Source organism: Notamacropus eugenii, chromosome 1, assembly GCF_028372415.1.
Source record: "Notamacropus eugenii isolate mMacEug1 chromosome 1, mMacEug1.pri_v2, whole genome shotgun sequence".
Lineage (NCBI taxonomy): Eukaryota > Metazoa > Chordata > Mammalia > Diprotodontia > Macropodidae > Notamacropus > Notamacropus eugenii.
The window spans coordinates 428,502,545-428,515,838 of NC_092872.1; the positions used below are offsets into that span (position 1 = coordinate 428,502,545).

The 13,294-nt window shown below is 41.1% G+C and overlaps 1 protein-coding gene across 7 annotated transcripts in view; it reads left to right on the plus strand.

Moving 5' to 3' along the window:
* Positions 1-12,771, plus strand: part of CTNNBL1 (catenin beta like 1) — a 229,841-nt gene extending 217,070 nt beyond the window's left edge. For all 7 annotated transcript variants that reach the window (XM_072631545.1, XM_072631544.1, XM_072631550.1 and 4 more), the window contains one exon: positions 12,549-12,771. In XM_072631545.1, coding sequence (XP_072487646.1) covers positions 12,549-12,637 — 89 coding nt within the window. In that variant the 3' untranslated portion in view covers positions 12,638-12,771. The remainder of the gene's footprint in view (positions 1-12,548) is intronic.
* Positions 12,772-13,294: the final 523 nt, after the last annotated feature.

A 13,294-nucleotide genomic window follows, 5' to 3' on the forward strand; every position in this document is an offset into this window, starting at 1 on the left:
AAGCATATTTGCATTCACTGGATAGCCATCTTTCTCCTATACCAGATTAATATGGATTACTGCATTAAAATACTACTCTTCAGTTTGAAGATGTAGCTGTTGTGATTTGCAGTTTTATCTTTTAAATGGCATTTACCTTTAACGCCCACATGTTCAATTAGAATTTTTATTATTCTCAGCTCTCCTTTCATACATCCCTTCTTTTCTTTGCACCTCACTCCCTGCGGTCAAAATAGTGAGAGTGGATTTGGTGATCTGCAAGGAAGGAAATGAGTGTGTTTATGAGGAGTTATCACAAAGTAGGCAGAGTGTTTTTCCCTTTCTGAATTCCTCCTTTCTTTCATTGGATGTGTAACCTCTACTGATTACTTGTGCATTTTGGATTCTCTGTTTTAAACCAATATGAGGGACACCCTCTCTCTTCTCCAGCATCATGTTGGCTTCCACTGCCTCATAAACATGCTGAGGTCATTTTCACTTTTATTACTATTACTTTTGCCCAGGACACCTTTCCCTTTTTGATATCCAGATCCTGCCATCCAAGGCCCAGCTCATGTTTTACCTCCTCTATGCATCCCTCCCTGATCTCTGTCTTTTCTGAATTCCTTGAAGGCTAAACTATACCATACTCTCAACTGTTTTGTATTGTTCTGTGGTATTCTTGGGTTAATGTGACTGACTTTCCCCAACCAGATTCTTGTAAGGCAATAACTGTTTTATACCTCTGTATCTTATAACCCCTAGAAATGTTCTCAATACATGTTATTTATTTGAGTCCTCAGTTCCTCATCTGGGCCAGTTTTCTGGTGTAGTGGGTATCCTAGTATGTTAGACGAAACAGTTAATGCCATCTGCACAATGGTGCATTTAAGTAACAAAAGAGGGATGTTGAAGTCCCATTGTATTTACCTCAAGATGATATGTATAATAGGGAAAAAATGTTTCTTCTCTGATAGGTGATTGGAGAAGCCTAGTCATCCATACTCCTAACCATAGTAATCTTTTACTCTTCCCTTTTACTCCTCCATCCAATCACACACTAACTCTGCTTTCTCTGTTGAGGACTTTGCCTCATGCTTCACCAATAAAAATTCAGGTCATTTGCCAAGAGCTCCATCTACTTCATGTCACATCACTCAGATGTTTTCTCCCCCTGTCTCTTCCTTTACCTTCCTGTCTCATCTCTTCTTCTTGCGAAACAAACCCCTCTACACGCCTAAGCAGTCCCATCTCATCCATCTTGTATTACTGTTCTCTAGATCCTAATAATTAAAATTATCTTTGAAATCCACACTAGCTTTCTATCTCATTCTGTATTTTCCAGTAAATTACCACACTCTTTCCTCTCGCCGTCCCCTAATCATCCCCTTTCTCACAGATCTTCACTGTCTCCCTATCTACAAGCTGTTTTCCTGCTTTCTACAAAAACACAACACATGTCTCTCCTTATCCTTAAGAAAACCTTCACTTGATTTGACAGTCCCTGCAAGCTATCATCTTATATGTCTCTTCTTTTTCATGGTTAAAGTCCTCAAGAAAGCCATCCACAATTGGTGCCTCCACATCTCCTCTCATTCATTCTGACTTCTTTCCTCATCATTTTACTGAAACTGCTCTATCCAAAATTAACAGTGATCTATTAATTGTCAGATCTAATGGTTTTTTCTCAGTTCTCATCCTCATTTCTTAACCTGTCTGCAATCTTTGACACTCATCAGTCACTGTCTTCACCTGACTGCTCTTTTCTAGGTTTTCATAACACTCTTCTCTTGGGGTTTTCCTCCTATGTGTGTGACTCTTCCTTCTTAGTCTCCTTTGCTGAACCTTCATCTAGGTCATGCTCTCTATGAGTGTTCAGTTTATTTGGTGGTATCATTAACTCCCTTAGGTTCAATTGTTATCTCTATGAAGATCATTCTCAGATATATTTCTCAGTTTTAACCTCTCTCTCTCCCTCCAGTCTCACATCAGCAGATGCTTACTGGACATCTTGAACTGGATGTTCTGAAGACTTCTCAAACTAAGCATGTCCAAATAGAATTCCCTCTTTTCTCCCAAGCCCTGTCCTCTTCTCAGTTTCCCTGTTACTGTCAGGAGTATTACCCTGCTCCCAGTCACTTATGTTTGCAACTCTGTATCATTCTCAGATCCTCACTTTCATTTGTCTGCCCTTGCCTGTCCAATTTGTTGCCAGGTCTTATTGTTCCCACCTTCACAATATCTCCCACACGTCCCCTTCTGCACTTGACTTTTGATCTACTGACTCCATGGTTTTGCTTCTCATGCCTAGAATATTCTCCCTCATTACCTCTGCTTCCTACTTTCCCTGGCTTTTTTTAAAACTCAACTCAAATCCCACGTTCTACAAGAGGCCTTTCCAGGATCCCATTCCCTCCCACTCACTGTTAGAGCCTTTGTTCTAAGATTTTATCTCATTTACACTGTATCTATCTTGTGTATAAATAGTTATTTCATATTATCTCCCCCATTAGAATATGAGTTCCTTGAAGACCTTTCTTTGTTTCCCCAGAGCAAAATATAAACCCTGGCACATAGTAAGTGCTTTTAAAGAATGCTTGTTGATTGGCTGTTAACAGATATGGAAGTAACTTGTGTGAATGTATAGGTGTGGGAGATGGTGCTTCAAATTCAGAAAAGAGCTAGTAGTCTAGTTTGTCTGGTAAATAGAGTTCTTACGTGGGAGTCATAGCCAGAAGCTAGATTATGTAGAGCCTGAAATGTTCAGCTGAAGGACCCTCCACCCCCGAAGGTTTTTGAGCAGGGAAGTAACAATCAAAACTCTGCCTTCAATAGATGATCTTGACAGCTCTTTGGAGAAGGGTGGATGGGAGAAAGGAGAGACGCAAAGCAGGTTAATGAGGCTGTTACTGTAGTTTAGATGATGAATACCTGAACTAGCCTCTTTGTTCTATGTGAGTAGAAAGGGGATGCATATGAAAAATGATGAGGAGGTAGAATTGATGAGATAATCCACTGACTGAATGAATGGTAGTAGTGGCAAAAAGTCAAGGATGACTAAAGTTATCAAGTTGAATGCCTGAGAAGATGGTGGTGCCCTCAGAAAAAATAGGATAATTTGGAGGGGGCCAGGTTTAAGGGACCAGGTTGAACATGTTGGGTTTGAGATGACTACGGGACATCCAGGAGGAGATATCCAGTAAGCATTTGTTGATTTAGAACTGGAGTTTGGAAGAGAAATTAGAATTGTGTTTATAGACTTGGGAATCATCTGTGTAGAGTTGATATTTAAATTCATGAGAGCAGAAGAAGATAGCCAAGAAATATATAGATAGAAAAGGGCGCAAGGCATAGCATTGGGAAATATTCACGGAAAGAGAGCAGGAGATAGAGGATGATCCCAGAAAGGAGACTGAGAAGAAACAGTCAGATAATAGGAGAAAAACAAGAGAGAACAGTGTTAGGGAAGCCAAGGAAGAAGAAACTGTCCAGGAGAGTGTGGTCAGCAGCATTAGAAGCTGTCAAGAGGTAAAAAAAAAAAAAAAAAAAGATAGGAACTGAAAAAAGGCCATTGGATTTAGAGTTAAATCATTGGTAATCTCATAGAGATCGTTTCAGTAGAGTGGAGAGGGTTAGAAGTCAAAATGCAATGAGTTGGGAAGTGAGTAGGTGGTGAGGAAGTAGAAGCAATGAATGTGGCACTGTTCTTTCTAGGAGTTTGTCAGTGAAACAGAGGGCAGAGAGACAGACAGACGTGATGGGGTAGATTTGAGCAGGCTTATAGGGAGAGGCTGAAGATGAGAGAAGGGAAACAGTCAATGGCATCAGCCTACTGGCAGAGACAGGGTGGACATGAAGTTGAGGATAAAAGTGTAAGGCATTTTTTTACTGGGCAGGTAGAAGAGGCTTCTGTTCCTCAGAGACCAGAGTAAAGGAGGACCTCTCATCTGGACTACTATAATAGTCTTAACTGTTCTGCCTAGTATCTTACTGCTTCAGTCCATCCTGCATAAAGGTCCCTCCTAATACCATTCTCCTGCTCAAAATCCTTCAGTGGGTTGCCATTGCCTGCCAGGTAAAGCCCACACTCATTGGCTTGACATTCAGGACCCTCACAATTTTACTCCAACTTGTCTTTCTTTATAGTTCAATTCAACAAAGACTCGTTAAAGGTGTACATGGACACTGTGATAAATGCTCAAGGTGCACAATGCTAAGAAGCTTAGGGTGGGAGAAAGGTGGGTTGCCTTATCTCATGCTATACCCACTGATGATATTCTGTGTATTCCAGCTAAACTAGACTATTCACCAAACATCCTTGTACTTTCCTGGCTTCCTGCTTTTGCTTACACTGTTTACTTCTTCCCAGCAGACCCTGCTTTAGGGTCTTTCTGAGCTGAACATCTTCTGGGGAGACTTCTCTAAATCTTCCTAGCTGGAAGTGATTCCTACCATCTCATCAGACCTTTACTCCTTTTATATACTTAACATTCTAGTTTACATTCTAGTTTCCTTGTGCTTTTCTTGTTTTCTTCCAACTTATGCTGTGTACATTAGAGAATGCTTAATAAATGTTTATTGATGCATGAATGTTTAAACTAGGTGCTAATGCTGGTGTCCCAACCTCAGTCATGCTCAAGATGGCATCTTAGAATTTTCAGTTTTTCTGTACGCTGATAAGCTGCAGATGAAAAGAAGGTGAGAGCACAGAGGAGGCTCCTCTTGTCCATCTTGATGGGTGATGCCAGTTACCTGCAGTCTCTACAGTTCAGTCCAAAGCAAGACATATCTGGACAGCTTGGTATATTTGCATAGAAGCTGCCAGAAGACAAATGTAAATGTGATGGGATTGAGTGGGTGTATGTATTGAGGTGGTAAATAAAACGTGGTTGTGATATACTGGGGGAATCTGGGGCCTTAGCAGCATGCTCAGCTCTTGGAGTGTAGCACCCATCTGTTGTTCCCTTCCTCCCCCCCAAAACTCCAACTGAAAACAAAAGCTCATAAAGGGAACCAGCTCATCAGTCCGTCCTTCAAATTTAATTTTGTTTTTCAGTTCGGGTTGCTTTCTTATTTCATTTTGTTTGCATACTAATTAGATGTGAGCTTTTGACTTTGATTTTATGGCCTACATATTTTCTAAGGTTTGCTGGCAGCATGACAGCTGATGTATCCCTTGAGGTCTCAGAAAAGCGCTGATGATGCAAGCACAGCAGGGTCCTTTTTTCCTTTATTTTTTGGTTTCCTCCCTCCCTACATTGGGGTTGCCAAGCAAACTGGGAGTAATTGATGGCTCATTAAAGCCCCTTTCTGCAGACAGCTTCTTAGTGTTCCCAAAGTACAGCTTCCCTTGTTGCTGGCTGCCTGGTAGGTTCTGCAAAATAAGTAGTACTTACATAGACTTGAAATTAGCACTAGTTTCCTTGCCCATTTTAATCAAGGGCTAGGTGCTGATATGGTGGCATCTTTGTACACATTCACAAAGTTTATATAATTGTAGATGGAGAGAGCTATGTGTGTTGTCATGCTTGTCATCTTGCAATAAGGAAAGTCATTTTGATTGGTTCATTCACCATTCCAAGTCATAAGGGGAAAAAAGGAAAGCAAATCCCTTGATTTATGGAAAATAAAAATTTAAGGGGGCGTAATTTCAAGTTATGAAGAGCCATCATATCAAAGAAGGCTTGTTTTGTTTGGGCCCATATGGTTGTTGTCCTTCGTTCTCAAAGAGGACCAAAATGACATCACCATGATAAAGTGAAATTTCAGTGTGTCTGACTGTGACTGATCAGACTAATATGAGCTCAGAATCTTCTCCCACAGGTTGGGCACAGATAGTCTGTGTGAATATTTGGGGTGGATATCCCAAATTTGTGCATCCTATGTTTACTTTATGCTGTCTCATTTCTGCTGTGCTCATAAAGCACAGAACCCTTTTTGATACAAGCATGCCATGCTGAGCGGTCCTGTGCCAGTGTCTCCCATGTTGCGCAGTCAGATCCAAAGTTCTTGAGAGTGTCCTTATATCGCTTCTTCTGACTACCATATGATCGCCTGTCCTGTGTGAGTTCTCCATAAATAGTCTTTTGGCCAAGTGTATATTTTGCATTCGAACAACGTGGCCAGCCCAGCAGAGTTGTGCTCTCTGAAGCATAGTTTGAGTACTTGGCAGTTCAGCTCAAACAAGAACTTCTATGTCTGGTACCTTATCCTGCCAGGTGATCCTCAGAATCTTCCTAGAGAAATGGTTGGAAGTTACAGAAGGATAGATTATAAGGAAAAGCTCCCCATACTTAGAGCTGTTGAAAGAAGAATAGACTACCTTAAAAGTTGGTGCCTCATCACTAGAGAAGAGATAACTGCTTCTATGAACTGATTATCTGTTTATAGAAAGTAGCTCTGTTCAATTATGTGTTGGAATAGATGACCTATAAGGTTTCCTACAACCCTGAGATTCTAGGATTCTGTGAATTACAATTTCAGAAACTTTTAACTTTTGAAGTGTTCCTAGCAAAAGTTAATAGTAATCCCTTGGATTTGTATGTCACTTTGTAGTTTACATAGCCTTTCCTAACTGTCTACGGTAATCACTGTGCCCTGCCCCTCCCCTCTGCCTTTAGCTGATTATTACACTTCATTCCCTCAGTCTTTCATGATTTTTTATTCAGAATCTCCATTAAGAATCCTGATTCTTTATTTGCACCCCTCATTCCATTAGTTCTTGGAGCACATGTCTCATTCTCTCTGGAGGTCTGAAACCCCTTAAAGATAGGGTCACCTCATCATAGCCCCTGCAGTGCTAAAACAGTGCTTCATGCATAGTAAGTACTCGGTAAGTATTTATTGAATAAATTAGGAGATGTTCTTGCATGTAATGCTGACAGCAAGTATATTATCCCCATTTTACAGATGAGGAAGTTCAGCCTTGACAGATTAAGTGAATTGGTCAAGAGTACACAGTTATTAGTGGTGCAAACAAAATCAGAACTCACATTTTATGACTTATGAGGCTCTTCCCACTGTACTACTCTGACACGTAAGGAGTTCCTTAAAGACCTTTAAAACTCAGGTGAAAATTGATAACAGAATCTAGCCCCAGATATTAGGAGGAGACAACTATTGTATAAGGCATCAGGGTGATTTTGCATAGAAGAGCACTGAAGATTTTGGAAGCAAATATAGTCAGTAGTGAGTCAGAAAGACATAAGGACTGTAAAATTATTTTAGAAATTGGCCCTTGGCCCTTTAATTTGCTTGTGCTCTTTGTGGTTTGAAATATCCTCCTAGATCCCTGTAAACAAGCATTTTCATATTGATTTTTGTCCACTTGGTAACCAATGCGTTTCCTCTGGGTTTTTAATGCCACAGAAGCCAATAGGTTTATCCTTTGTTGTGTACGCAACATACACAGCTTTGGGAGTTGCAAGGAACAGCTGCTTCAGGCAAACTCCCACTTGAATATTTGGCCACTGAAAAGGAGCCAGGAAAGAAAAAAGGCAGCCAGTTAGAATCCCAACTCATCCTTAAATCCCAACTCACCCTTAGCCTGAAGATGCCACCCCTGTAGCACAGTAGCTCTTGTTTAAACTTGAGAGGAAAAAATGCTCGTATCTGCATTTGAAGGCAGCCAAGACTTAAAACAAGTCAGGGGAATCTGTCGGCTCCTGCCTCAGATCTGAATCCAGCAGTTAGGACACAGACAAGGGTCTGGATTTCTTTGTGTTTTTCTCCAGAAGCAAGCCAGTAGGAGAAAAATATGGCTTTGGTTGTGAAATGCTTTGTCACAGGCTAAATCCCCTCCCTGCCCCCAAAACTCACCCACAGCAGACCTTCAGGATTGTTGCGTAGCAGCCATGGCAGGGTAGCACAAGCAGCATCATTGGAGTGACCTTAACCAGAATAGGGTTGTTGTTTGATTGGTTGGATTTTCGTGAAATCTCTGGTGAATTTTCATTCTGTTCCTCGCTATTTCATTTGTCCTCATTCTGGCTAAAATATTCTCCTCTTCCTCAAGAAGTGTAATTTCTATTGTTAATTACCGAAATAAAATCAGCTCTGAAAAAAAAATGTAATTTCTAGAATTTCTGCGGTTTTTTTAGTAATTTCCATTTGGCAAAACCCTTAAAACTTCTCTGATCTGAACTTTGTTTTTGTTTGTAGAAATTTCTCTAACTTTCTTCAAGGTTAGAGTGTCTTCTTTATAGCCTTGGGAGAAAGATAACTTTGACTCCTTCAGGATTCCTCCATAATCATTAGTAGTTTGTAGGCAAAAATATTATTGCTTTTCTTTCCCACTGTGCTCTTTTACAGGGTAGGAATTTGGATGTAGAAGTCCCAAGGATCTGAAGAAGATTTGTGAGGTCTTCTGGTAAATGCTTGCCTGGGAAGATAGCACTTTTTCATCCACCATCTTCATCTCTCCCTCCTCCTTCTTTCTTAACATAAACAGAACAGCTTGTATTCAGTGTCTGAATAGTAAACCTGCTGTCGAAAGTTTGCTTTAATATTTATGCGTTCAGCACTGCTACATGTTTTGAGCTCCATCAAAGCTTTTATTATAAGAGCATTTGAAAAGGCTGGGGAAGTAGAGAAGCTGCTGATGTGTGTGCCATCTCTAACGCTCTCTCCATCCAACTCATCCTCCCTTACCATCGCCTCCCTGTCTCCATTCTTCCCCCTCTCCAAGTGCATCTCTTCTCCCTTCCACCCCCACCCCAACACACAGAAAGCAAAGAGAACTCTTTTCCCAAGACCTCTGGGAGAAATCTGTTTAATATTTATAAACTGCTACTGTAGTTATAATAACCAGAGGTAGCTGGCACTACCAAGATTTGCTGCAAATAGGACTGTACTGTGGAAACAAAGGGTGATGATGGATAAAATGGAAAACTGATACCCTTCTCCTTTTTTCCTGGAGAAGGAAATAGGAATGGGATAGGCTGATCGCAGAGGGACAAAGTCTGGTATATGTAGGCTTGAGAAACCACCAGCCATCTGTGCAAAGGTTAAAGGATAGAGATAATTTCATCTAACAAACATTTACTGAGTCCCTGCTGTAGGAGGCGTCTTGGTGGTGCGGTGGATAGAGCATTGGGGCTGGAGTCAGAAAGACCTGAATTCAAATGTGGCCTCCACCACTTGTTAGATGTATGACCCTGGACAAGTCTCTTTTTAACCTCTGTTTGCCAGTTTTCCTTGTCTATAAAATAGGAACAAAAATAGCATCTACCTCCCAGGGTTGTTTTGAGGCTCAAATGAGATAATAATTATAAAGCACTTAACATAGTACCTGGCACATAGTAAGTGCTATATAAATGTTAGCTAAAATTGTTGTGTACAATACCCTCTGTTTCCATACCTTTGTTTAAAGATGAGTAAGCTCCATCCAAGTTCTGGCAACAAGTTTTGAACATGATAGGGGAAATAAAGTGTATTTAGATAACTACATCTGGGAGTATATGTTCATTGTCTAAGAGGTACAAATAATGCTTTGGCTGTTCAGAGATGAGACAGGTCATTTGAAGCTACTTAAGGGATGACATTTGAAGAAGCAGTACCTTTATGTGGATCACTCTCGAATCTCCCACTTCGACCTCTCCTGAACTTCAGACTTGAATTCTCATCGACTTAACAGACTCCACCTAGATGTCCTACCAGCACCTCAAGTTCTGTGTATCTATGTATCGAGTATCTGTGATTAAAGTTGTCTAAATTTGTCCCTCATTCTGACTTCGTGTGTCTCCTGTCACAAAACCTTGAAGTTATCTTTGACTCTTCCTTCCCCCCCCTCACCACTGACATCCAGTTCATACCCACTAAGTATGGGTGTCCCCTAGGGTTCTTTCCTGGGCCCTCTTCTCTTCTTCCTTTACACTCTCTCTTGTAGTGATTTCATCATCTTTCATAGATTCAATTTATGCTTATGTTAATTTTCAGATCTGTTTATCCAACCCTAACCTCTCTTGGACTGCCAGTCTCATGCCTCCAACTGCCTGTTAGATATCTTGAACTGGATGTCCCATAGACATCTTAAACTCAGTTTGTTCAGAACTGAACTCATTACCTTTCTCCCAACCTCACCCCATTTCTTAACTTTGTTGTTACTGTTGAGGCCTCTGTCATCTTCCTAATTGTCCATACTCATAACCTAGGTGTCATCCTTGACTTTGTGCTTTCCCTCATTCCCCATCTCTAATGTCTTGCTAAGGCATGTTGATTTTGCCATCATAATATTATCTCTCATATACACTCCCCTTCTTTCCTCTGACACTGTCGCCAGCCTGGTGCAGGTCCTTATCATTTCATGCCTGGATGGTCTCCCTGCCACATGCCTCTTCTCACTCCAGTCTATTCTCCACTCAGCTGCCAAAGTTATTTTCCTAATGCTGACCATATCACCTCCATTTAACTTCAGTGGCTCCTTGTATTGCCTCCAGATATGAAAATCTTCTGTTTGACATTCAAAGTCCTTCATAACCTGCCCCTCCCCACTACTAATACCTTTCCAGTCAGTCTTCTTACAACTTAGACCATACCGCCCACCACCACTTTCACCACATATTCTTCATTCTGTCTACACTGACTTCTGTGCTGTTTCTTGAGCAAGACACTCCTGTCTCCCAACTCTAAGTATTTTCACTGGTTGTGTCCCACGCCTCCTCCCCCATGCCCTCATGCCTGGAATGCTCTCCCTCATCTCTGCCTCCTGGATTCCTTGGTTTCCTTCAAGTTCCACCTAAAATACCATCTTCTACAGAAAGCATTTCCTATTCCCCTTCACTGTTGATTTATTTCTAATTTATCCTGTATAAAGTTGCCTAGTACACAGTTGTTTGCAGGTTGTTTTCCCCATTAGCCTGTGTCCTCCTTGAGAGCAGAGGCTTTTCTTTTGCCTTTCTTTTCATTCCACAGTGTTTAGCACAGTGCCTGACACATAGTAGGTGCTTGGTAAATATGTAGTGAGTCACTGCTTTAGGGTATTAAGCTGTTCAGAATGGATTGAATGGGATGACATTGGAGTCAGGATAATGGTAGGAGGCTGTTCTGGTATATTAGGAGAGAAGTAATGAGGCCTTGAATCAGAGTAGTGAAATAGGAGTGGATAGGACAGGGTTTGTTGGAGGGTGATTGCTGTGGTAGAATTGCCATGTAGGAGTTGGCAACTCAAAACTACCTTGGTACTTGAGGCTGCTTTGCTCATAGGTATTCTGGTTACATGCTTGCCTCTTTATGAGGTCATTGTGTCCAGGTGCACTGAAAGTTTTGCTTCTTTTAAACACTCAGTGCACTTTATAAATAACAGACTTAGCTAAGAGAGCCTAAGAGGCCCCTCTTGAAAGATGACTGTCATACTAAAGGGCTTTCATTTGTGAGAGGGAGTGCTTTACAGGGCTCACCAGGGTAGCCATATATAACCATTAAGGGAAGGACAGTTTTCTCCTCACCTTAAAATAAAAAATCTATTAAAAGTGATTTTTCTTTTTGGGAATATTTTACAGTAGCATTCTTAGACAAAGTAGAATCTTCTAGCTTTGGGGGTCTCTTTAAAGGAAAGATGGTTTATTCTGGGACCATGTATAAAAACAGCCCATTTGTCAAAATGCACAGACCCTACCCCTACCATCTTTGCCTTAGTAGAGGGCACCTTAAATTTTGAGCAAGTCTAGGTCTGCCTGTTTTTCTGCTTCCTCTCTTATTGGGTGCTCAGTGTTTGTTTAAAGATCTTGGTGGAGATAATTCAGCAAGTCTATTGCCTCCGACTTTGGTTTTCCTTCTGGAAGTGATTAGGGTCCTCCAAGGAGGCCAGCCTTACAGCCCCACCCCAGAGGGGCATCCTCTTCTTACTTCCCTTCCCTCATGGGTCACAGAGCATTAGAGGCACAAAATATTAGTTCATTTCTTTGAGACTCTTCCCTTAGGTACCCCAAGGGTATTAACACTACACTGCTTCGTAATGGTTCTTTCTCTATCTCTCCTGGGGTTGTGACAACATTTCTGGCAGGTGAGGTTGATATATCACTCACTGATCCTCTCTTCCAGCCATTTCATTCCTTGCTTCCTGTTGCCTCTCTGGTTGCTGAAGATTCTTTAATATCAAGCATCACATTTGTTTGCTGTTGAGGTGATGGAAGTCCATAATAAGGGATGATGGTTTCAGGTGGAAAATGCACAGCTGGACCATGTCTGCAGCCCAGATCGTATTTTCCTACAGACGTCTGTAGTAATAAAGAATAAGAGGAGGAATTACAGAAAGTGGCAGTAGCAGAATTGATTCCAAATTGTAATACGGTTGTTTTTTCTCTTTTCTCCTTCCCAAGTGCTTTTCCACTGAGGATCAGTAGATGCTTTTATGGTGCAAAAGCTTTTCACCACCTGAGAGATAGGAATGCGTTGCTCACTTTTTAGACACATCCCAGTTAGGGCTGAAATGAAACCCAATCAGCACACTGCCCATGGTGAATTCTGATGCACAAATAGGCAACCAGGTTCAGACCCACCTCACCGCCCACCCCCCATTACCTGTGGTCCATCGTGTACTGATCACTATTCTTCTACCTTTGTTTCCTCAGAATATGCAGAAAACATTGGTGATGGGAAGAACCAGGAATTCCAGGAGAATGAACAGAAGCGTATTCTGGAACTGCTGGAGAATTTTTAGTCCTGTTCTGCCTTTCCTTTCACCCCTCAGACTGAGCTCCATGTCTGCTTCTGATCCCTTCAACCTAAAATGCCTTTTCTAGGACACAAATTTTAACTTGGCTTTTGAACACATTAAAGTTAGTTTTGATATTCCTGGCCTTGTGTCTTTTGTACATGTGCATGAATCCTCTTCGTAAAAAGAATGGTCAGTTTATGCTGCTTTATAGTGCCATCAGTTTCCTCATCTGTAAGATGATAAGATTGGACCAGATCTCTGATGTCCCTGACAGCTCTAACCATCTGATTCTTGTAACCTGCAGCATCTTGAATGTGACTGTGAAGACCAGTTTAACTAGCAAATAAGAAATAAGGCATTCAGCTAAGTGCTGTTGATCAAAAAAATCACCGAGTGACTTCATGTTTATTCCAGCAAGGTTGTCGTTACTCAGAAACATTTTTAGAAATTAGCTTCAGAGCCCACTTAGGACCCATGTGAGAAAATTAGCCTCCAGGATTAATACTCATAACTTGGTTCTTCACCAGAAATAAGCCCCAATTTGACTACTTACATTATTCACTAGCTACGACTGAATATCTTCTCTTTCTAAAAATTAAATCCATCACCTTTAAAAGAAGATTAAAAAAAGTCTTACTGTGGAGTTTAAAAATAACATAT